General features: G+C 35.3%; 1 protein-coding gene across 1 annotated transcript in view; it reads right to left on the bottom strand.

The window, feature by feature from the left end:
• The window catches only part of LOC149804815 (kinesin-like protein KIF16B), a 145,346-nt gene that overhangs the window by 23,176 nt on the left and 95,493 nt on the right, over positions 1–26,677 (bottom strand). The window contains exons 18-28 of the mRNA XM_089944906.1: positions 25,893–25,944; positions 21,704–21,841; positions 18,491–18,576; positions 13,318–13,406; positions 10,443–10,496; positions 9,857–10,010; positions 9,378–9,416; positions 7,466–7,558; positions 6,892–7,053; positions 4,771–5,582; positions 2,094–2,232 (exon numbers count right to left, since the gene is read on the bottom strand). Of these exons, the coding sequence (XP_089801032.1) occupies positions 2,094–2,232; positions 4,771–5,582; positions 6,892–7,053; positions 7,466–7,558; positions 9,378–9,416; positions 9,857–10,010; positions 10,443–10,496; positions 13,318–13,406; positions 18,491–18,576; positions 21,704–21,841; positions 25,893–25,944 (1,818 nt within the window). The remainder of the gene's footprint in view (positions 1–2,093; positions 2,233–4,770; positions 5,583–6,891; positions 7,054–7,465; positions 7,559–9,377; positions 9,417–9,856; positions 10,011–10,442; positions 10,497–13,317; positions 13,407–18,490; positions 18,577–21,703; positions 21,842–25,892; positions 25,945–26,677) is intronic.

The raw sequence follows: 26,677 nt of genomic DNA, 5'->3' as shown, positions 1-26,677 counted from the left end.
AGGGCTTCTATGTGCTTTGCATATGTGGTTACAATTAATACAAAGGAGCATTGATGTCTGCGGGTAAATAGTAAGGATAATTTTGTAACCTGAGCTGGTGAAAAGATTGTCACTTGCACTCAAGTTAATGTGTTTTCAAATGACGATTTTTTTTTGTGACATACTGTCATACAGTGGACCTGGATATAATTCAGTCTTGATTATTTTCCACCCAACATTGTGTCATGCGTGTATGGCGTCTTCAGGATATTGGTTGACTAAATTCCTCGTTTGCGATTTTGTTGGCTCCAGTTTTCAGTCAGATAACATGTTCAAACCTTTCAGCACAACCACACATGATTGTTTCTCAATGTTCATGTCAATGAACAACGTGGTTTGTGGTATCGGACATAATTGATACAAGCTAAAGTATGGAAGCCTACGCCACTTATACGGATTTCGTGGAAATATTTTATTCTTTAATGCTCATGTTGAAAAAAGGAATAAATGATAACAATACAAGGTTAGTTTCTTTGTTTTTATTGTCAATTAAGCATTTTATTTATTTTATTGCAACGTGTGGGGGGGGGCAAGCACAAATGCAATACAAATTTATTTCGTTTCTTAAGTCTTGGGACATATGACCAAAGTGAAAATATGTTTCACCATAAGTTCTGGGACAGGAAAAAAAAGAATTATTTTATCATGTCCCAACATATGCGGTAAATACGGTAACTCCTTTAAATAAAAAAAATTCCTCTAAATGTGCTTATAAGCATGAACCAACAGCAAATAACAGACTCAAATCTGTGACAGCATAATGTACCAGCAAATTAGGATGTTATTTTGAGTTAAAAATGCCTTGACTCAAATATAAATAGGTATGTGAATCTTCACCGACTGTAGAATATGTAATTGCACCACATGAAATGTCATCTACTTATTCACCAGCCATCAATGTGACTAACATTAAGTACAAGAGGGAATTCCCAGTGAGAATAAAAGAACCCTTGAGGGATATCGATAACCTTAAAAATTCCCCAATGTTTAAACAATTTAACAAATCTGACAGCAACATAGATGGTGTTAAGTATCAGATAATAGAAATTATTAAATCTGATCCAGTGCCCTCTTGTAGCACATTTTATCGGAAAGATAGAACTTTTCTGGATACACCAATTACGTGCTCCAAAACCAGAAGGGATTAACATATCTGTTTAAACAGGAGTCCAGGCATTTTTAACTTTATTTATTATATATCCTTTAAACTCAGACATTCTGGCCCCACATACATTGCTTGAATTTTAAACTCTTTTCAAGGAAACACTTTCCTTTGTTCACTGCCCTTGCTTTTAAATGATTACATCATAAACCATGATGCAACCCCTGACACACAAATGTTATATGTCATAATGGATGTTAATGTGCAGCATCATTTAAATATCGGCAATCACTGGTGCTATACAGTAAAAATATACACATTGCAGCCTTATGCTTAGTGTTACAAAAACTTTGTTTATCTACAGTATAGAAAACAAAGCATTGTAATCTAAATAAAATTCAAGAGTTTTCTAGTCATTTCTTGCTTTTACCCCTATTTAAAACATAGTTTTCTATAATTATGTTTTATCCACTGTTTTAGCCAACTACAAGACCATGAGCTTATTCCAAACCCGGATGCTTCAATATTGGGTCTCATCAATAAAACTGTCACATGACCTAACATGTAGCAATACTCGTTGCACTGAAGATGCCAGCAACTAAGGGGTATAACTTTCACTGACAAGACCTGATTAATTGAATAAACTAGATCAATTCTTTCCTAAGAGTTACAGCAGTAACAAAACTGGTCAGGGACCAGCAGTGATGAGACCACCCCAGCAGATGGGAGGGAATGCCTTCACATTCATTCAGTCATTATCTTCCTGGGGTCTGTTACATATTCTACTATTTAGTCCTAACACAGTGCACAGATCCAGATCTGACCTGTATACAAAGGAAATATGTCCATGTGAGACAGGAAATATGTCCATGTGAGACAACATTTTGTGATATCTCTTCTGTTCTTACACCAGCTTTAAGTTTGTGTACAATTACAGTCAGCATTTTCTTACCTTTATTTTTTCTTCCAGCTGTTTTTGCTCCTGTAATGTCAGCCCAGGTTTGACAGACTCCAACTGTGCTACAATGTTCCCATCCTTCTCACACACTGTTAGTACAACATCCTCCTCAGAGGTCTTTAATAACAACAGCCTGAACAGAAAGATATATCACATTTTATGGGAAATTATGCCTAAGTATAGTGGTAGAGAATTTGCTACATAACTCCAAGGCCTTTAGTCTGATCCCAGTTCTAGCATATACATGGTAAACGGAAGTGATCGTCTATTCAAGATTGGTGACTTTTGGACATTTTTCTGGTTTCTTCCATCTCAGCACTGCATATAAATATCTGATTCCAGAAAAAGTGGGAAGACAAATGCACCAAATTCATGGCTAGTAAGAAGTGAATTCAGCATAACTCTCAGGTGCCATGTATTCATAACAATGCAGATATTACAGATAAAAGAAAATTAATTTAAAGGTCCCAAAGAGGTTCATTATATAATTATTACTGTATTTACTAAAAGAAGCTGCAAAAAAGTTAAAGTAAATGAAATTTAAAGCAATAATTACAATTCTGTCACATTTTTCTTAAAATTGCTTTATATGTATTTTGAACTTCCACTGTTCATGATCTTCTGGAGGTTCTATAGTTTCTTCAACCTTCAAACCCAACTGCCATCAACATCAGAGCCTTCAAGAAGTAGAAGTTATTAAAATCTGTTGGACAAATCACACGCTTGTTTTAGTATTATTAAATTTCCAAACACTGTACAACTTGAGTTAGAAATCGACTTACCTATATGATCTAATGCTGCACCTCAAAAATGATTTGAAACTTAAATAAAGGTAAACATATAAATATACACATTAGAAGCCAAGCTCAATATGCATCTAACCCAAATCTACCCTCACTTTCAACTAACAGTGTGATGTGATTTGGATTTTCAACGTAGCTTTAACAATTTTTCAGTCACATCGCTACAATGTCTGCAGTGTGGCAGTTTATAGTGATGTCTAGTACTGGCGCATCATGCCGTAGTCATGTAGCATGATATCCCACCCAGTCACATTATCCTGACACCTCTTAATGCTGAGCGCTAAGCATGGCAGCTGTTAGTACCATTTTTGTAAGTCTTTGGTATGACTCAGCTGTGGATCAAACCCACGACCTCCTGCATCCAAGGCGGACACTCTAACCACTCCGTCACTGGAGCGGTCCTTCAACTAAAGTAAATCTCTCAAGCGGATAACTATAGTCTACCGTGTGAGAAATTCATTCCTCCTGCTTTGAAGATTATCTTTCTGTATTGAAAGACTGTAGCATATTTAAAAATTTGCTATTAGACTATGTTACAATGATGTCAAAGCAGGGTCTGATGGACAGTGTCTTTGATCAATTAGAAAAAATAGCTAACTGGTCTGCATGGTCTGTGAACTCAAGTATAAACAAGTCTTTTGGGTACTATAACACATCAACTGTCTGATTTTATTCCACAAATGATTATTACAACAGTGTTGCGACTTAAATGTGAAATTGTGTTTTTCCAGCAATTTTAGCCAGGTCTTCCGAATATCGACATGTGCACTCCCTGGGAGTGCATATTTATTCCATGCTGGCATTATCCATTGCCAAAATCACTACAAGCTGACTGAAGTTGTCAGATGTTATTTCTTATATACAAAGTTAAGATTGAATATTGATTAAAAAAAGAATCCAACTGTCATAGTTTGTAGCATTATACTTCATTTATTTCCCAATATTTTTCTAGATCTTTTTGAAACTTGACACATCTACCTGATGGAATGCCATGTTCATACCCTTTAGATCCCTGGCTGAGTCATACCAAAGACTTACAAAAATGGAACTAACAGCTGCCTCGCTGGGCACTCAGCATTAAGAGGTTAGAGTTAGGACTGGTTGGTCTGGTGTTGGGACAATGCGACTGGGTGGGACATCATGCTGGATGTCTGTGGCATGATGCCCCACTGTTAGACATCACTATAAACTGCCATACTGCAGACATCAAAGAAATATGAATGCAAAATTGTTAAAGCTACATTAAAAATCCAAATCACACACACACATACAGAGACAAATTTCATCGTTTCTTTTTTTTTACTGTGCAGTATCTGCAAATCTGAAGTGTTTCTAAATAAGTAACTTGAAAATAAATATAAATTATTTTACTACATAGCAAGAAGAAAACATACTGTTCACATTTAGGTTAGTACTATCTACCATAAATACTTACTTATAAGTCAACTCCAACTGCAAACAACATAGACCCTGATCTGCCATCACAAAATTCACCTTTGGAACAGGGTCTCTGATGTTTGTTTAACTTATTAATCCTAAAAAACTGCACAGAACCAGACCTGCCAGTACAAACTGTACTGTGGCAGCAGAAGCGGGTTTGTCTAGTTTGCAGTTGGACCCAACATAAAAACCATTAAATATGGTGACCATGTTGTGTTTAAATTACCCAGTTGGTGATGTTATGGACATCTTCAAACTCAAAAGATGAACAGATACCCAGGATAAAGGTCTTTTGAACATCAAATTCACAAAGTACAATGAATTAGTGAAACTTGCTAAAATATTGATTGCCAAATCTTCTAATTCTATTCTAATTAAAATGTGAACATCAAACTACATAGTTTTAGATCTTGACTAAAAACTCAGACCTTTTTCTCTCAGACTGAATGTCACGAAGCTCCTCCTGTAAACAGCTCTCTGTAGAATTAATTTCATTGCTAAGGTCTAATATCTTTGTGTTCATTTCCTCTTCAGCCTTAATATATATCAAGCCCACTTTTTCCTTCTGTTCATGTATGTGATCTCTTTGTTTGATGATTTGTTCTCGATTTGTTTCATACATCTGGGCAAGGCTGGCAAGTTCTTTTTCTTTGTCATGTTTACTGCAAGTCAAATTTTTAACAGAGTTCTCCTTAGCTTCTATATCCATTTGTAATTTTTTCAGACCACTATTCCTGCAATCTTTAATTAGATTGGATTTTATAATTTTTATTTGAGATAGTTCTTCTCCTTTCTTTTGCTCCCATAGATCCATGTCCTTCTCCACCCCATCCAAAACTTGTCTCTCTTCAGTTGCTAATTTTTCCTCTTCATCTTTCAAAAGATTGCTTGCTACAGAAAGCTCTTCTTTGATTGCTTCAATCTCAGCTCTACGCTCATCGCTTAAACTTGTATTTTTTAGCTGATTATCATATTCTTTTTCCTGATCACTCAAATCATGCCACGCCTCTTCAATAGCCTTGTTTCTTTCTGAAATGCTCTCAATTCTTTGCTTCCATTTTTCTTTCATTTCTGAGTCCAACACCTCCAGTTTTTCCATCAGCTGTTTTTCCTGAGACTCAATTTCTTGGAATGTTTCTTTAAAGTTTTCATTCACAGCCAGTTCAGAAAGGAACAAAATCTCAAACTCTTTCTGTAATTTACCCAGCTGTTCCTCTTCAACATGAATCAATTCCTCTTTCTGAAAAAAATGGACAGGTAAAACAAAGTAAATAAAAGTAAAATACACTAAATGCTTATGTCATCATAATGTTTTCTTTATATGATTTATCTGTCACATAGCTATCAAATATGCATTGATAACCAAAATCTGGTTTTAACAGTTTTAGAAGCAGGACTTAAAATTGAAGATATGTTGTTGTTCTAGGGTTTAATGCCATTTTTCAGCATATGATAGGCTATACATGGCGGCCAGTATTAATGGTGGAGGAAGAATCCGGGAAAACCCTGGAAAGAACCACCGACCCACGAGAAGCTACTGGCAAGCTTTCTCACATACCCACATTAGCCGAATCTGAGACTTGAACCCATGCAGACAGAGGTGAGATGGCAGTGATCCATAATGAAGAGCACTTTAGACCACTTGGCCACTTGGGGCCCCATAAAAAGAAGTGATCATCTGTTCAAGACTGGCGTTCAAGATATGTATACGCTACATTAACCTAACTTTCAATCACAAACATACCCTGACGTGTCCGTCTCAGTAAAGACAGTTGATTTTTTCCCATAAGTCTGACTCGTTTTTAGTAAGGTGTAATAAAATATCATAAACTGCTATTGTAAAGCTGGAAAACATAATTAAAAGTTCGGTATTCTGAATGAGCAGCAATGATAAACATTATGTTCAACTGAAAAGTTTGTAAATTATGAGTAGACTTTATTTACCACTAGTGCAGTGCACAAATTTTAATTCCAAATCCTATGCAGCCCAATGGCTTGTTGCTGTCTCGCAATCATATTTCCTGCCACAAGTCATACTCAAATTGGCACGTGATGACCAATAAACATAATTGTGTCCCTTCCAGTTTTTATTCACAATAATCTGAATATTCCTTTTTATTTTTCCTGTGTTGCTTATTAACACTTTTCAAGAGGCTTATTTTCCCTTCCATCTTAAACATGCATCGCTTGCTGAATGCCATTTTTAAAACAATTCTATGATCAAAAGTTTGATCATGCAGATGCTTCACATGAACAAATAAGTGCAGTTTAAAGATTAGATGTGCTGCTGTAAAGTTAGTCTGGTTCCCTGATCAATTTCACTACTTCTAGTGTGAAACCCGGATCTAAATCAAACACGGATTAGAAAAATTTCCAAATTTTTCGGCAATGATCAATTTTCTGTAGTTTTTGCTTTTATGCCATAAGTCCGTATTTTAAGGGTAATTTTCATAAGACTTATGGTAAAATCGTAAAAGTTGGAAGGTCTGCTTTGAAAGCTGCAACATCTTTTTTCTGCCAATAAGAAAAAAACAAAAGTCTCAATCTACCTTTTGAATATCGGCACTGAAGTAGACTTTCTTCTCGTCTATCTCTGAGGCAAGACTTTTAAGTTCAACTTCTGTTTCTCTCTGATTTTCTTCCAGACTGGCCAAATCCTGATCTGTTTGTTCTTTTTTATTCTCTAGATCATTCCTCAAGCTTTGTATCTCCTGAAATAGACATAATATTCATCATTTTAATTGTCTTAATTAAAGTATACAAGCTAAAGTTTAATTAACTAATTCTCCAATCAGCATCTTGTGCAGTAAAAATCAGTTGAAGCAGGTTGTTTACAGCAGTTAAATACCACCTGATAGACAGTACTGCAGACCTTGCAAAGTATGATCATCCAACTGATGTAGCTGGCTATCTGATAGTTCATAAAATGGCCTTGATATTTCTTAATTTAGGAATATTGTTCATACCTCAAACATAATACAAACTCAAATGGAATTAAGTACCTTAAAAATGTATACAAAATGATAGTGCAAAATATTATACCCACCCTATATATCCATTGGAGAAAACTGACAAAATTTGGCACCAGTGATATAAAGTGGTATACAGTTCTGAAAAAATTACTTTTAGTAATGTTTCCTTGGTAGATTTGGCAATCTGTATCAGCTGTGTCTCCCTTGTATCAAGTTTTTGTAACATCTCTTCTATTTCTTGGCCCTGCAGATATAAAACATGCACCAATGATGTAGAACAGTGACACCAAAATGCCCCCCCCCATGAGATTAATTCTAAAAAAAGTGGGACTCATCAAAAAGAACCTCAAGAAAGTTTTCGTTAGGAAAAAGGGTTGTTAAAATGGAAGAAATGCATAGATTTCAGTATATATTGATAACTAAAATTACAACAGCACTTTGTAAAACCTGGATGTTTTAAAAACTCTTAATAAATGTTCCACTCTGTTGTTCTGCATCTGATCGGAAAATATTGACCCATCTGTGTTACATGTAGCATGATTCTGTGTTACATGTAACAAGGTCCTGCATTAGATGATGCAAAGCAAGACACAGGTGTCATTTTTTCAATGATGACAGTCTTGTCAGTTCTGTCAGCAATATGATAGTTTCGAGTAAAGCTCTTTACGTCAGAGACCAAAGCAAGGGATGGGGGATATAAATAAACATAAAGACACATGCGAGTCACTTGCTTTTACCATAATGGTTCCAATCTGCAGTTATAAAGTACTTCTGAAACTGGGACTGGTATAAGGTGAAGTTGGTTTATTTTAACAAGCTCAGTAGAGACAATATTGACATACTTCTATGCTACTTTCATATACTATAACTGATATCTCTTTATGATGTGTTATGTACAGTTAATTAATTATGTTTGCTTAACTTTATTCCATGGTTATAAATTATAAAGAGAATGTTTAAACAGCTTACTTTTGTCCATGACTGTAAGCTGTAAACATGTTTACATAGCATGAGTTCAAGGTCAGACTTGTTTACAGAAGATTTTTCCATTGGAAATCTTCACCTTCTATTACAGATCAAGCAAAAATATGTACAAACAGAGATTTGATAAATAATTAATTCCCATTTTAGATCAGTCTCTGGAAATCTAGTTGTGTTGTTGAAGTCAGATATAATCCAAGAGGAATTATTTACTTAAAATATTCAGTGGAATTACTAAAGTGCTCATTTGCTTTTTAGATTCATACACACTACTTTGGATTTTTGTGAACGCTTTCAAAGATATTCTGGACAACATCACTGTGATACATCAGGACATTCAAGACTACTGGAATTCATTTGGAACATTCTATATTTCTGAAATAGTCATATGACATTGATGATTATATGGAATTTAATTCACAATACTGCAAGTGTCTCTTAAATTCTCATTTTTTATTGTAAAGAAAAAAAAAGTGTGCCGATTTTAATTAAAATTTATTGTTTCAGTTTCTTTCTCTTACATATTTTAAGCTCTAATGTCACAACATTCATATCAGGGAAACACCATACTAAATTAGACAGCTGACTGAAATACCTGCTACCAAATGTCTGAGAAACTTGTCCAAACGGACACCAATGTTATTAGTCATTAAAGTAGGGAAAATTAATTTTACTGGAGTAGACAATACTAACTTCTAAAAGTACAAGAAATGAATTATAAACTGTTAAAAATGCAAACTTATCAGCTACTATTTTCACCCCAATTTACCCCTGGAGTTAAAGAAGCGAAAATGGCCAAGCAGAGCTAGCAGTCTCTTGGAAGGTGCACATCTGAAGCAAGACTAGTAAGCTGCATACTCTATAACTCAAAATTACAACCAACAGTCATGCACCCAAATAAAGGGAATTAAAAGTTATTTTAACAATACCTAAGATATACAAGGTCTTTTTTAAATAACCATGATAACCAGTGTGAAAAACCTGAGAATTTCATTTTCTTTAAAATCAAACCCTGTTAAAAATACAAAATATTTTCGAGTGGAAGCAATATAAATAATAATAATAGTAATTTTTTCACTTACCTTTGGTAAACTTCGGAGTGAACCCTTGGATTTCAGAGTCTGAAAAAATAAATACCTGCCTTAACGTACATGCAATACCAAGCAAACGTTCCTCTGTAAAACAGTTAATGGTAGTAAATTCAACAACATTTACATCAAACAAGAAGAAATAACAAGTAAATAAAAGTGTTTACCAACTGAAATAATGATTTCAGCAGACCACTACCTCAACTTTCAAAGCATAAAATAAAAAGAACACAACAATCAATGTTGGTATTTCATTATACATGTATGTATATGGTATCGAAACACTGCTTCTGCACAAGAATGCTGAATAAGCATCTATATTACAACAACAATCATCATTAACATTACAATTAATTTTTATCATCTTTTTAGCATCATCACTCTCAATGTCAGCAAGTTTATCACCACCACCATCACCACCAACACATCATCATCCACCTCCTGTTCCTCATCTCAGAAACAAATAACTATACCTTCTGATATTCCTCATTGATCTTTCCCAGTTCTTGTTCAGCTATTTCAAGCCGACGCTGCTTCTTTTCCAATTCAATCTCCATGGCAACCTGTTGATTCATCCTCTCATCATCTGCCTCATGATACTTCCTCTCCATCTCCTTCATTTGTTGTCTATAAGAACACAAGAAAAATAATATTAAAAGCAATGAATTCAGCATACCACAGTAAAGCAATCATGGTTCTTACTTACCTGTATATCAAATCGTTAAAATAATAAATAATATTAAATGCCGACATATTATCAAGGATACTAAATTATGAATAAGTGGTTTTGAAAAAGTATTTTTCTCAGCATTAATGCATTTATTTCAGAAATATGCTATGTAATTTCTTTCTTTTCACAGCAATTTTCATCTCCTCCACACTGACATATCTTGTATCATTTTATCGTTATCAATATTTATGTTTATAAAGTATGAATACTATATTCTGTTATCTATATTTTAGTGTTTTTCTTTATGGAAATGATAAAAGGTAAGCTGTTCTCAACCTGCTGTTTTTCTGCTATTTTAAGGCAAACACAATGGACAACATTCTACATACTGAATTTCTTCCCATTTTTCATGTTCTTCTCTGTGAGATTCATCCACTTCCATGCTGAAAATAAACAATTACTTTACGGAGGAAGGCTAATGCCTAGTAGTAATAATTACTATGACATTGTTTAGCCTGAACATGTACAAAATCAGGATGGTTTACTCAAACAACAACTCAAATTTTAATTTCTTTCCAAAACTGTAAACCTTATTCAGTAACTGTTTACAGATTAATAAAACATAATCCAACATTATTCAAGATGAATATAACATAAATCCAGCATTATTCAGCAACTCTTTTTTTCATGTACAGTCGAACATTGATGATCTGTTTATAAAAAGACATATTTTGACTGGATAATGTTTATAACTGAATCTTATTTCAAGAAAAGACTCAGCTTATCCCTGTGACTTAGAAGTTATGCTGATAAGCATATCTGACCGTTTGGTCTACATATTTTTTTGCATGTCCTATCGACCCAGCTGCAACTTATTGTCATGAACTGTGAACAGTGATGTTCTTCCCTGCTAGATGGTAACTATTAGTTATAAAGCATGTGCCAGTAGACAATGCAGTCTTTCCATAACCTATTTACAGCATCACTAAAGAAGGTGTCTAATAGCATGTCGTCTTGTGAGCATGCTTACTAAACAGCCTTATTTGATTATGCCTATGAGTATCAAAACCGCCATTCCATTTATGCACGTGAATACGTGTGTGAGAGAATTCTGTTCTCTCTCAATTTTGCATGATCTTGCTTTTGACATGTGCAATATCTGTACATATTTAAAACTTTTTCATGATAGTTAACATAATTCTCTCTATGATATAAACAAAACAAGGTTCTCAACACTCGTAATGTATACACCAACAACATTATGTAGGTGCCTTTACAGATCTTAAAAACAATGTTAATTATTCTAAAGTTTAATACTAAAAGTAGTTTTATGAATGGCAGTTCATTCCTGATCACTAAGTAATATGCACTTTAGTTCTTATCACAAAATTTTCAGAAGCAAACTACTGATCTCTACTGGCTTTTACAACAGCAAACTCACACTAAATTGGGTCAAGAAAAGCAGATGCTTGGTCTAATCATTTCCAGTGTAATGGCTAATTCAAACAGTTTACAATACATGGCACTTTCATTGTGACATCATAGCACTACAGTCAAACCAGTTTAAAATGGATCATGCCTCTTGGTTGGCTTTTGGTAAAAATGTCAAAATACTTCAACATTTATTGTATGTATTTTTCAGGGCATTTAAAGTATGATTTGGATTTTTTAACATAGCTTTAACAATTTTTTAGTGATATTGCTACGATGTCTGCAGTGTGGCAGTTTATAGTGATGTCCAGCACTGGGGCATCATGCCACAGACATGTAGCATGAAGTCCCACCCAGTCACATTATCCTGACACCAGGCCGACCAGTCCTAACACTAACCTCTTAATGCTGAGCGCCAAGCGAGGCAGCTGTTAGTAACATTTTTGTAAGTCTTTGGTATGACTCAAACCCATGACCTCAAACATCTGAGGTGGACGCCGCTCTAACCACTAGGCTGCCAGAGCGATTAGGGCATTTAAAGAATGATCTTCCAAGAAATACTGATTGACACGTGGTGAAATAATGTGTAAATCACCATTTAAAGGTATGTGTTATCAAATTAATGAAAATGATGCCTATAGATGAAATAGCTGGTACCAAGTGCCTACAAGACATGTATGACTTATCCATTAGACAGAAACATACATGACAAGTTTGTAGGTATGTTCAATGGCAGTGTTGCTAAAAATGGGCTATGTGAAGAGGGCATTGGCTTCTGGCACACACTGTATAACTGTTAGTTTCCAGCTATTAGGGAAGAATATTGACCAAAATTCAATACAGTACATGGCAACTAAGCCAATTTAACAATGCAATTAAAATTGTAATAAAATTTCTCATCTCCTATCTCTCTCTACACACCAAACCATATAAATTATTCCTCTCCTATCTCTCTCTACACACCAAACCATGTAAATTACTCCTCTCAAATCTCACTATACATAACAAATCATGTAAATTACTCTTCTTCAACTTTACTATACATACCAAACCAAATCATGTAAGTTACTCCTCTCATATCTCTCTCTGCACACCAAACCATGTAAATTACTCCAATCATATCTCTTTACACACTGAACCATGTAATAAATTTACTCCTCTCCTATTTCTCTTTACACATCAAACCATGTAAATTACTACTCTCTCTCTCTCTCTCTACACACCAAACCATTTAAATTACTACTCTCATATCTCCCTCTACACACCAAACCCTGTAAATTACTCCTCTCCTATCTCACTCTACACACCAAACCCTGTAACATTTTCTTCTATCTCTCTCTACACACCAACCCATAACTTACTGTGGTCAGACTAAACCATTACTTACACCTCTATCTCTCTCTACAGGGCAATCCATAACCTATTCCTCTTCTATCTCTCTACACACCAAACCATGTAAATTACTCCTCTCATATCTCCCTCAACACACCAAACAATGTAAATTACTCCTCTCCTATCTCTCTCTACACACTGTACCACGTAATAAAATTACTCCTCTCCTATCTCTCTCTACACACTGAACCATGTAATAAAATTACTCCTCTCCTATCTCTCTCCGCACACCAAACCATATATATTATTCCTCTCCTATCTCTCTCTACACACCAAACCATGTAAATTACTCCTCTCAAATCTCAGGATACATAACAAATCATGTAAATTACTCCTCTTCAACCTCAGTATACATAACAAATCACGTAAATTACTCCTCTTCAACCTCACTATACATAACAAACCATGCAGAGTACTATTCTCTTAAATGCAACTACTTACCCTCCAGCCCAGGAAATGTTCTCTGAAGACTTGTACAAATCTGTCATTGAATGACTAAGGAGAGAAGTTCTGGACAATCCTAAACTATTCTGAAAGAATACAGTAACTGCTGTATTTATCAAATACATGGATGACTGTTAATTACTCTTCATTTTTTTATCCCACTGTCTTTATTTTCAACATCATACTCAATTTACTTTAGACCACCAATTGTTGTTGTTGTGGGGTTTAACGCCATTTTGCAGCACATGATAGGCTATACATGGCGGCCAGTATTAATGGTGGAGGAAGAACCAGAGAAAACCCCAGAAAGAACCACCAACCCACGAGAAGCTACTGGCAAGCTTTCTCACATACCCACATTGGCTGAATCTTAGACTCGAACCGCCGCAGACAGAGGTGAGATGGCAGTGATCCGTAACGAAGAGCGCTTTAGACCACTCGGCCACTCGGGGCCCCCTTTAGACCACCAACAAATGAAAGTAGCTATTATAATGTTTAGTGGGTATTATCTTGTAACATAATTGTCTTTATTCAAAATTAGGCAATTAATCAGTGGAAATCATTTGTGCAAACTTCTGTGCCAATGCATTTTAGCTCATTCTAAAAATACAAACCTGGTAAAATGTTCCAAAAGTTATCATAAAATTGAAAAAATATAACTCACCTAACAAAGCCACTGATCCACAAAATAAGCAGGCTAATAAGATCTACCGTATATACTCACTTGTACAATGAGTCCAACTGCAAACTGCACAGACCCAGATCTGTCGTTCCAGAATGCGCCTACAGATTTGGGTCTGTGCAGTTTGTTAGGAGTAATCAGTAGAACAAACAACATTAGCCATGAACTACAAATGAATTGTGCTATGGCAGTTCTGGTTCTTTGTCTTTTGCAGTTTGACTCAACTTATAAGTGAGCATATATGGTAATCAAAATTAGATATGACTTGAAGATGATGTTCATATGAGAAACTAATTTTTTTTTGTAAAATATATTTCTTTACTAATACTTAAAAAAATCATAATACTTAAACAAACTATTACTACCTTGTAAATCCAGCCATTCCAGATAAAACTTCTCGCTAAAAAGAACTAAAAGTTATCTGTCCACATAGGTGGGCATTTGACAGAGTGACCTCCCCTTGATGTAGGGATTGGCAGCAAAACTAAAGAATATCTCAGTTATGGGCCATCCATTTAGTACATACGCAAAAATGTGGCAAAGCTTGACCCCTCCCCCATCCCTGTACACAGGCATACAGTTTTACACCCACCCCACCTTTGTCTATATGCTTGACACCCCCACCCCCTGAATTCTATAGAATGGCCTATATTTAATCCACACAGAAACCATCAAGGATTAATAATACTAACATGTTTAATAAAACAGATAGTCCACCGATGTTGAATGTCTGGCTGCATCAAAAAAAATAAGCTGCGTAACTTTAAAACGTTTGTCTAGTGTCTGCTAAAATTCAAATGCCAACTGAACCCAGTCGAACAGATTATGTATTAGACAAATTATTATCGAGGTTTCACACACACCCATTTAATATGCATACATACATTATCAGTAGACATGCCCCCATATGCAAGCATATGCATTCGGATTAACCCCCCTCCCCCCTTCATGCGTGCATACTAAATACTAAATGGATGGCCCCATACTACTGGAGCATGCTCCCTATATGGATGTAACTGCGGGAGGGTGGAAGGATGTATATGTGTTGTGATTGGGTAAGTATTCATGAAGAAATATATTTTATTAGAAAAATATTAGTTTCTTCTTTAAATACATTACCCAATTAAAATACCTTAGAAGAATAGGTAAGAGGTGCAGGGAGGTACATTCCCTTACCCCAGAGTTGCAATCTCCAGTCCAATGTGCCCTTCATCTTGAAGATATTGATATGTAGATGATAGTCCTGGGGAGACCACAATGCACTGGCTTTCATGGAAGGATATTAGCTGAGGTTCCCCCAGCCATCTGTATTTGCATCCATACAGACTATGAATTCTAAGGGTTGTACTTACAGAGGTATATCCACTGTGAACCAAGTTTGGTCACTCCAAGTCTGCAGATGCTACCTCATATTTGTGTAGATGGGGACAGGATGGTCCAGTGGGCAAACGTTTGGTCCCCATGGGGATAACAGAATCATTTCTAATGGGCATATATAAGGGCAACCTAGGATGATGAGGTCCGTTATCATTTTGTGCAAGCCTAGAAATTGAGGGAATTCCCATGCTGAGAGAGACTCCCTCGAGAGTAATGAAACCACTATGGTCCAGATTTTTAATGCCAGTTCCTGAAGGAGATGTATTCTCTTTACCTATGTGTTGAATTCCATACCTAGATGAACAAATTCTTGAGATGGTATAGATCAGATTTGCCCTTGTTGACAAGGAAACCCAGATTTTGTAAGCAGTGTGATAAGGGTTATCATATAGTGTTCTAATATATAACTTACCTGAAGACTTTGCAGGATGTCATCCAGGTAACAATATGTTCCCACCTTGGAGATGGTCTTGGCATAGTCATAACACAGTTCATCAAACGAGTGAAGACCCTGGGAATGCTGTTGATTTAAATGGAAGTGCTTGATATCAATAAATGATGTCATTGTAGGTGAAACACAGGAAGCTCCTAGAAGCCTTGTGAATGGGGACATGAAGATATGCCTCTTTTAAGTCCACATTGATTGTGAAGTCTCCCTCTTGAACAGCAATCAAAATGCACCATTGTGTTTTCATCAAGAACCAAGGAATGTGAACGAATTGATTGAGGGCACTTAAGTCGATGACAGGGCAAAAATTGCTGTTTTCCTTTGGGACCAAGAAAAGTCTGGAATAAAATCCCACAAATTTATGTTTCAAAATGATTTCTACTGCCCATTTCTGAAGAAGGTCATTTATTTCTTGCTTTAAAGTGGTGGATCTAAATGGGTCTCTTGGAATGTTGTATCTGGTGGGACTCTGGACAGAGGAGTTGTTTTAAAAGTGATGCAGCAGAGTCCCTCCAAACCATTTGTCAGGTCCAATTATCATTGTGGCAAATATTGTCCCATTTGGCAGCAAGGAGTTGAAGCCTTCCTTTCTTTGGAATCTGTGGGAAGGGCGGTGTGAAGATGTCATTTCTTTAGATATAGAGGTCATGTAGAGAAACTTTGGCATAAGCCATTGCTACTTTTCTGTCTGTTGTCCACTTTGTTTCAAGAGAGCAATGGTTTTAGATGTGAGGAACTATGAAAAGACAACTTGTCAGAGTTTTGTGTTTGAGTCATGTCCCTTGGTTACTTTTGTTGGTCACCCAAAACGTCGATGTATCAGTGTTGCTGTTGAGGGGCTGGAAAATTTGTCTCCTTAATGGCTCAACTGCATATTTTGTCAATATGGCCATTGAAAAGTACATTAGAAGATAACAGCTGTGATCGTAGCTTGGACTTATGATGATACTTAAGGAAGGTGGAGGTGGTGTATTTCATTCTGCCAACTGTAAATTTACAGCTGCTGTGACAGCATTGGCTAAAATATGCTGAGCAGCTCCGATCAAGATCCAAGCCATTTTGGAGACTAGCTCCAACGCATGTACCCTGGCATTTGGAGTAAGAGATGATGAGCTCTGTTCCACCTGTTGGAAGATAGCCATTGATACCAAGTCCAACATACAGCCCATGGCTACTACACTGCAAACCTATTGGTGTCATTGAAAGATGTTTGATCCAGATGAATAGAGTATGATTTTGTCATCCCCAAAGCAGTCATGTCCAAATCAACTGATGGTGTTTCCAAATGAAAACTTGTGTATGGAAATAGAACTGCAAAAGCTTTTTAGTTGCCCAAGATGGAGCTGGTGATGAGTGTTGGGGTCTGCCACTGACAAAACTTGTGGATTGCCCAGAAGTAGAAACAGTGATTTCCAATCAGTCACCGATTAAAGAGTCCCTTCTACTGACCAAGGGTAAGAGAAACGAGAGGTGGCATCCATCAGAAGCTTAGGTACTAAGCTCAGAAATCATAAATGAAAATTGCTATGAGGCCACATGTGGGTTAGACTGGTCTCCATAATTGCCTGTATACAATGGGTTTGACAGACTGGATGACAGATTGATTTCATGGAACTTACTGTGTTGAGGTCTTTGTCCCTTAAGTTCCCTTGTAGCAGGCCAGTCAAATCAGAAAGAAGCCATGTTTATCAGGAGGACATCATCTGGGTCATAATGCTGAGATAGGTTACAGGATGTTTGATCCACGTGACCAGTCCATGTATGAGTGGAGCAAAAGGATACTTTGTTTTGTTGCTAGTCATATTCCTAAAAACACACTGAGAGACATGTATATCATTCTTGCTGGCTGTATGCCTAAAAACACACTGGGGTACAATGTACATCATTCCTGTACACCTAGCTGCTGGTCATATACCTAAAAACACATTGGGGTCCATGTGTACCTTATTACTGCTGGTAGTATGCCTAAAAACACATTGGGGTACATTGTACAGCATTCCTGTATGCCTAAAAACACACAGAGATATGTATACATCTTTCCTGTACACCTAGCTGCTTGTCATATACCTAAAAACACACTGAGACACATGTTTATCATTCTTGCTGGCTGTATGCCTAAAAACACACTGGGGTACATTGTACATCATTCCTGTACACCATGCTGCCAGTTGTATACCTAAAAACACACTAAGATATGTATACATCTTTCCTGTACACCTATCTGCTGATCACATACCTAAAAACTCATTGGTGTACATGTGTACCTTATTACCACACACTACCTGCTGGTAGTGTGCCCCACCACATCACTATATATACTTGCTTATAAATCCAACTGGAAACTGCACAGGACCAAATCTGCCATTGCATAATGCATCAGCAAATATGGGTCTGTGCAGTTTGTAAGGAGTAATCAATAGAACAAACAAACAACACAGACCCCAATCAGCAGGTGCAATATGCTACAGCAGATCAGGATCTTTGCTGTTTGCAGTTTGACTCTACTTGTAAGTGAGTACAGAGGGTACCTAAAATTTCTCCAAGCTCAAAGCTTAACCAAGTTGTAATGAATGGATAAAGGTAACACTAAATGCCCCTACAACTGTTATGGTTAAGCATACATCATATGAAGGAGGCTGTAGAAAATCATGTTTATATCTTACTCTCTTGAGTCCCTTCTTCATTTTCGCAGCCTCAGCTGGATGGTTAAAGCGAAACATGCTTGCTTGTCCCAGCACTATAACATCACCTTCAAAAACACAGCAATATATATAATGAATCAAATTTATTAAAATAATGTATACTGGGAAAATCCTGCATAGTTTAACCCTACCATTTTGGCATTCTGACAACAAATAAATAATTCAAACCTAGACAAATGGAATAAATAAAATGGAAACGTTTCAAATTACAAAAATAAAACCTATCAATCAGTGAAATTGTATAAGATGTAAAAATGAATAAATGTGACAAAACAAAAGGGATTGCATGATCATAAAGCACTGAATATTTAGCTGAAGAATGGGATGAAATAATGGATGTATATGACACCTTGTTATTTCTTTCCTTCATGAAGCTGTTTACATAAAGTTCAAATGAAGTACTACCTTAATTTGAAAGAAAGGTGTAGTTTGTTTTTTTTAAATACTTTTAATACTCTAAATACCCACAAAACTCAAGAAAGGCACAAGACTAACCTCAGTGCTAAAAAAATGTTAGCTTCAAAATTTGTAAGATGATCATTAAAAAGTTGTCACTTTCCTCACATCTAAAACATAATGGAAATCCAACACAAACACAGCCTCCATATTTGAGTATGTTTTGTTCACACAACAGGAGTGATGTAGTCCATGGTGCTTCTTAAGTTCCAAATCCATACATTTTTATAACATTGAGATGTAAGGGCATGTTTTTTCTCCTTTTTTCATTTTTCTGGGAAATATTAGAATTTGACATTGCATACATTGGATGCAGATGACAAACCATTTACCATCAATGTATGTGTAAACCTTGCAACCATCCCTTTGCTGAAAATGGATTCTTCCTGAATTCAGAAAATGACAGTAAGCAGGTTCCCATTAACAATGAAATCTTCAGTTTGGTTTGGAATGCGAAAAGATTACAATCTTAGGGACAGCTTATTCGAGTTAAAAATTATAAACCAATGAAAGAAATGAGTATGTTTTGTTATTCTTTAAAATATCCTTGATGCTTTTTTTTCTTAATAATGACAGTTTGTGCAAGCTGCTAAGGGTATAGGCTGAAACTATCCCACAATAAACTGTATTCAAGATAAACAGTTACTGTGTGACTATCATGAAGAGTATGGTGATTTGCCCTAAAGTTTAGACACCAGTATTGCATAAACAGGATACTCTTAATTCTATTTTTTTCTTCTTCTAATTTAGCATACTTTAAGTATAAAAAATACCTCTTTAAACATTTTTCATAGCTACTAAAAATACATGAATAGAGCCTGATTTGCTTGATAGTTATGTCAACTTGTCCACTTTAAGACTGGTTCTCCAACTCTCTAAGCAAATATGAAGAATTTGAGCACTAGGTTTTCAACTTGAAGAAATCACTTGTTCTCTAGCACTTATTATAAAGAATGGCTAGAAAGAAAACACTATAAAAAAAAGTGTTGAGAAAGTATATGTATATGCTATATTAACTCATTTGAATATGGAAGCTCCAAGCAGCTAGCCCCGTTTCTTTTCCAGTTTTCTCAAATATTATGGTATATATATGTCTGCCCTTTATTAAACAGTTTTCTATGTAAGACCTAGATGGGCATGGTTGACAATGGAGATCATTTGCAAATGGATCTCAATGACTGGGACTTTTGGTGAAGGTATGTAGTCTTGAACTAAAGTTAATGTGTTACTTGCAATGACCATGACCTTTGAACTTGAGAATCTGAACGTGGCTTTATCACCCTAAGTGCAAGCCATCCATAACGTTTGATCAAGGAATTTACTCTAGAATAAAAATTATTCTGTAAATCCTTTTTCTCTTGAGCCCCAGTGATGTTGATCTTTGAGCTTTTGACCCCAAATTATATAGCCCTCTTTTATACCTTAAGTGCAAATCCTCCACAAGCTTTGATCAAAGTTATGTGGTCTTTAATTCAAGTTATTAGGCAAAAACAATTTTTCTTCTTTTAATCAGTGACCTTGATCCTTGACCTTTTGGCCCTCAAACCAGTAGGTTTCTTTCTTGCCCCAAGTATAAGCCACTAAAGTTTAGTCCAGGTCTGTGAAGTAGGACTCAAGTTTTCTTCTTTCAGTCACAGTGATTTTATATTTAACCCCAATCAATTTACCTCTCTGTTACCCAGTGTTAAAATCATTCACAAACTCTGGTGAAGGTACATCATAGAGAATTTAAATTTTGCACAAAAAAAACATTTGGCTTCTTTAAGTCATAGCAACCTTGACCATTTGACACCATATAAATAGGTTTCTTCCACATCACTTGTGCAAACTTTCCACAACACATCATTCTGGTCATAATGTAGAACTAATATTAATGCACACAAATGCAGTTTTCTTTTCTAGTTACTGTGACCTTCACCTTGGCTCTTAGACACCAAATTCAAGAAGCTTATTTCTTACCCAAAGTGTTAGCTATTCACAATATTTTAGTCCAGGTATGTGAGGTAGAAGTTGTTGTATTTAATGCCATTTTTAGCACAAGATAGGCTATGCATGGCAGCCAGTATTATTGGTGGAGGAAGAACCTGGAAAACCCTGGGAAGAACCAACGACCCATGAGAAGCTACTGGCAAGCTTTTTCACATACCCACATTAGCTGAATCCTAGACTCGAACCCACGCAAACAGAGGTGAAAGGCAGAAGTAATGTTATTGCACAGTATTATTTTCGTTTAAGTCACAATGACACTGACCTCCAATATTTTGACCATGAATCTGATAGACATCATTCTTAACCCAAGTACAATCTAACCACAAAATATGGTGAAGGTATGTACTGTAGAAATATTGTGCCGAAAAGGAACAATTTAGAGAGTCAGGGTCATAAACATAATATGCTCTGCCAATGGCCAATATATCAAAAGATAACAGCAATTTTCATTTAATTATTTTCATATCATAAAGCAAATGTACCGAAAAGCATAATCTATACACAAGTGAGCATAAGATATAATAATATCTATCAAATTATAATAATTATACTGAAATGGTTGGATTGTACAAAAATTCAGTTATCTGGAAGATTTGCTGCCCGTTCTGATAAACCATTGATTGGTATGGATAATTACATGACATTTCATATTGACAAGAATAAAGACTGAAACTGAATCACTAGATATGTCAAACAATTTTGCAAGATGGTGAAATATTAAGTCATTACCCTGAGTGAGTTTTGTTGGCTCAGTGACAATACTTCCATTGATACGACACTGGGCATTATTGATGGGATGTAGAGTGACCTCCCCATTGTTGTTCTCAATGACACAATGTTCCCTTTCAATCTCTTCTCTGGCTATCACTGTAACAACAATATACAGTTCTTGAAACAAAGACATGAAGTAAGAAGCAATGCAAAAGTATCTGCACTCAGTCTGGCTTAAAAGTTGAAACCTTTTTAAATCTTAACCCTGGTAGTGCGGAAGTCATATATTTATGGATAACGTCACCTGGTTGTGTACGCGGGAACCATATATTTATGGTCAAATGTCACCTAGCTCTGTGTGGATACATATTTTTATGGCACAGGACAGTGACCTCTTTGGATGTCCAATCTAGGCCAATCATTAATCGTGTGCTAATAATAACAGGGAGATAGCATATGTAATTGTCTCAAAGATCACGGCTTTGCATCACTGTAACAGAACATCAGTGAAACAAATAGTCAAACCGACTTATTTGCCCAGGAAAGTCTGTTGTCAACAGTGGACGCTGATGTAAACAATATGGTGGCTGTTAAGTAGTGGCAGTCTCGCAACTGTCCCATATCCAGTTGGCACTGATTACTGTATATATGTATGGGATAGTCCAAATTGGAATAAAGTTTGTTAGGGCTCTGTGTGGAGGAATAAATAGCAATATACAGAGTATTCCAAATTTTGAGAATTAATTTTCTGCAGGAAAATACCATGTGTTGATATGAAAGTGCTCCGACACTATCGCATTTTGATATACAAGTGCTATGACATGGCCATCGCATTCCGTAACAACTTTAAAGTTACACTAAACTGAGCTTAAACTATATAGTAGCTATGTTTATCAACAAGTCTGTCATGTGTAGAGCCTTTTCTTATATTGGGTGATACATTGTATCATCAAGAGTGAGAACTGTACAAGCTTGAAAGGGACCAACCATTCATTTTAAGGGGGGTGTCAAGTGTCGAATCCAACATATTCTTTCCTTGACTATCCTTTTAAAAAAATATAAATCACAATATTTCTATCGCATTATAAAGTTCATTTTGCTCTGTTTCTCTAAGAGATTCACTTCTTAATTTAACCCATTCTTATGACAGCAATGTGAAATGTATGTGACTTTGGAATCTAATAATCAAGACCTTCATCCAATATCTGAACTTACGACCCGGTAGAAATCTTTTCTTTTTTTTCTCTTTGTCAGTTCGTTTTAACAGAGCTAGCTTTCGAGGTAGGCCAATGATCATAAAAAGCTTGATCTCTTATATTTTTTCCTCAAATGTTTGACAACACAGAAGTTATGACCTGTTAAGAATGTTGCTGAGAAATTTAATTTCAAATATTTTTGGCAAGTTTAAATTATTAATTATCATTGAAAACATCATAACTCTTGCTCTATAATTTATAATCAATGAGAAATATTTGTTAATTTTCAGTAATAATGACTTTAAGGCCTCTCAAATGTACAGCTCCACTCAAAAGAATACCTGACAACCAATATCACTATCATATATGTGTACCGGACACAGCAGCTCCCTTCCCTGTGTTTCAAACTCCATCTCAGTGTTCATACTGTTGTTTATTTCTGCCTCACTTGGCAGTAAAGATCAAAGAGCTAACTTGGTAGCACAATGGCATTTTTTGGCTGTTTCATTACCATATACAACCAAAAATTGGTACACTACTCAATTGTGTCGCAAGAAGACCCAAACTAATGGCTGTGATAATATTGCTCTATCTGATGATATTGTATTCAAATCATTCAGATGCATTCACTAGAATGTAAAGGAATTAAATACATCTATTTGGTAAGTCCATGACAGATGTGGAAAATGAATAATTTAAAAAAAAAGAGGTTCTGAAAAGACCCAAAACATACAATAGAAAGAAGAAAAAAACTATGAGAATGCACAACCGATACCCCACAAAAATACTTAAAGAAAACAAACAAAAATATACAATATGAGATAGCACACAGGCACAACCGATACAAGTAACCTCACAAAAATACTTAAAGAAAACAAACAAAAATATACAATATGAGATAGCACACAGGCACAACCCATACAAGCTACACCAAATAATACTTAATTAAAATGAAACAAACAAAAATTAAAAACTGTAATGAACAGCATTCACCTTGAACAAATATACTAAGCCTACGGGTGCAACTACAGTTAGGAAGGTGGGCCAAACTCTAATGGTCTGAAAAGATCAAAAGAGGGATGCCCTCCCAAAAACAAAAACAAAACTAGCTGAACATTATAAGATGTGTTAAAAATGAAAATTTAAAACAACTTGAGTAGTAAAGAAAGTTATTAAAAAGCTATATTTATTGTCATATATTAAAGAATGCATTAATTATAAAAGCTATTAAAGAAACTCAGTCTGCATGTTAATAGATAGTAAAAGGAAAGTTATGATGTACATAAGGTTTAGTAACGATACAAACTTTTTTAACAGTATTTTTTATTTTGATAGAAAAATTTATAATTGTTTCATTTACACGATGTGATGAAATAAGAGTCCACTGCAGTCGATAACAAACCTACAGATGGATTTTGTGTCAGTTATTACATTTGTCACATGTATAGAGATAATTGTATTCATCGAATTTATTCCTGCAACCAACAGTAATTGCTTATAGAGATGTTTACATACAAATATGTAAGACATCTGCCTTTCAACAATTTTTAAATGAGATAACTAGTTTTCCGTTAGTTTGACTTCATTGCATAAACAGCATTCTCTTTACCCTAAAACATGACAAATATAATTGTTCTACAACATGATAATTATTATTTTACCTTCATAATTAAAACAACTTGATAACATCAAGTTCTTTGAACAATGAATGCTGTATTTAGTTGGACAAATGATTCTGCCAACAACATTATTTTAAACAGTCTTTTAAACCTTTCAAACACTAACATTACTTTTTGGTTGTTATGGCAACCAAAGTAAATATATAATTATTATCATTTTCAGTATAATTAGTATTTGTTCCTTATCAATGAACTATATAAGTGAATAGAATTATGTTTATATGGAGAAAGTTTCTGAATAATAACTACATAAATATTTCACCATCTAAATATTGTACCATACTGAAATGTAGAGACAAGTTTTTTAAAGAAAAGTTTTAATTATCTAGCAAAGGCATAAAAGTAATGAACTGAGGATATTTAATATGTAGAAACAAATTAACTGTCCATGTACACATTCAGAATAACCATATTTGATGGAAAAGTATACACTATATTCAATTTTTTTCTTCATAACTTACTTTTTCTTCCATTTTCTCTATTTGGTTGCTACACATTTCACTTACATTTTTAGTGTTTGCAATATGCATGCAAATATGCATCACTTTGTACAATTTCACAGCAATCTGATTATAAATACTAGTTTTGATAAATACTAGTTATGTAGTTGTTATAGGGATTTGGCCCAAAAAGTCTGTATTGTTCTGAAACAATTCAGCATACACAGAGAGGACAGTTAGAAACAAATCAGCACTTGTTTCAAGGTCATCCCAAAACAACACAGCACTACCAGGGTTAAGATCCAAGTCTGAACAATGTTGCAAATTTGAATCAATGATATCTTCCATAGCATGTAAACTACCAGGACTGGTACTATAAATATTAAAGAAAGGTGACTTTCATAATATATTAATCTAGATGGATACAGTCAATACAAATGCTGACCAAGAAAATCTTAATAAAGTAAACAAAAAAATCAGTCTTATTTGTGACAAATACAATATGAATTTCATGATTAGCACACATCTGGTGACAAAAAAATTATGAGGACTGGAAATAATTCCCCTTAAAAAACTGTATAAAAGGATGATGCCAGTTGGATTGGGCAACAAGTATATATTGTGACTGAAATGTTGAAATGTACAACCATATACAAAGCAAAATTCTGTAGATATTAGACAATAGGGCCATCTTGTTTGTGAAGATACTGATAAGTACACACAAACTGTAACAACTACCACCTGCATATAAAGGCTACCTGTGTGTGTGTGTGTGCATGAAGAATCTGCTATTTTACAGGTCTCAAATGTAACAAAGTTTTGAAGTGTTGCTTTCCCAAGAAACTGACATAAAAATTCATGAAGACTTGCTCAGACCAAATTTAGAGATTACCAATATCAGGTGGGTCATCAGCACCTGCTCTGCCAATTTTGGTTTTCCCTTCCTGTTTAAATAAATGAGAAAAGAAAGGCATCTTACTATAATAATTAATTTGTAATCGAATAGAAGCAGATAACAATTTTGTGAACAGTACGTGGTACTGAAATAACATATATACTCACTTATATGTAAAGTTAAACAGCAAACAACAAAGATCCTGATCTGCCATAGCATAATGCACCTGCATATCATGGTCTTTTCTGTTTGTTCTACTGATTACTCTTAACAAACTGCACAGACTCAGATCTGCTGGCACATTATGCGCTGGCAGTTCTGGGTTTGTGCACTTTGCAGTTGGACTCAGCTTTTTTGAGTATATATGGTAGTTTTCACATAAAACATCCTGTAAATCAATTAATTCAATCTCATTCTACTAACAGCCCTCACCACTGTATGTAAGAAACCATTTCCTTTTTTGACTGGATTTCAATGTAGAATATGAGCATGAATAAAGTCTTCATGATACTTTATTCAACTGCAGTACAGGTCACAGTCAGGATACAATTAGTGCTAAATATGAAGGTTACAAACAAACTTGCTTTACATAAACTTAACATAACTAATGTACTGATTCAATTTGAAAATGCTTAGCACTGCAAACACTGTTACATATCAGTCTTGGGTTCCATTATGTGTTGTTATATTTTTGGAATGGTACTGTCTGCTTTCCTGCTGGTGATGAGGTCAACACGAGTCTAGAGTCTGACAATCAAATACAGCCCGAAGAATAAATATTC

The sequence above is a fragment of the Sinohyriopsis cumingii genome, chromosome 2 (genome assembly GCF_028554795.1).
Source record: "Sinohyriopsis cumingii isolate HCF-2022 chromosome 2, ASM2855479v2, whole genome shotgun sequence".
Taxonomy (NCBI): Eukaryota; Metazoa; Mollusca; class Bivalvia; order Unionida; family Unionidae; genus Sinohyriopsis; species Sinohyriopsis cumingii.
Note: the sequence above shows the minus strand (reverse complement) of the source record. Positions and strands in the feature narration are given on the sequence as shown.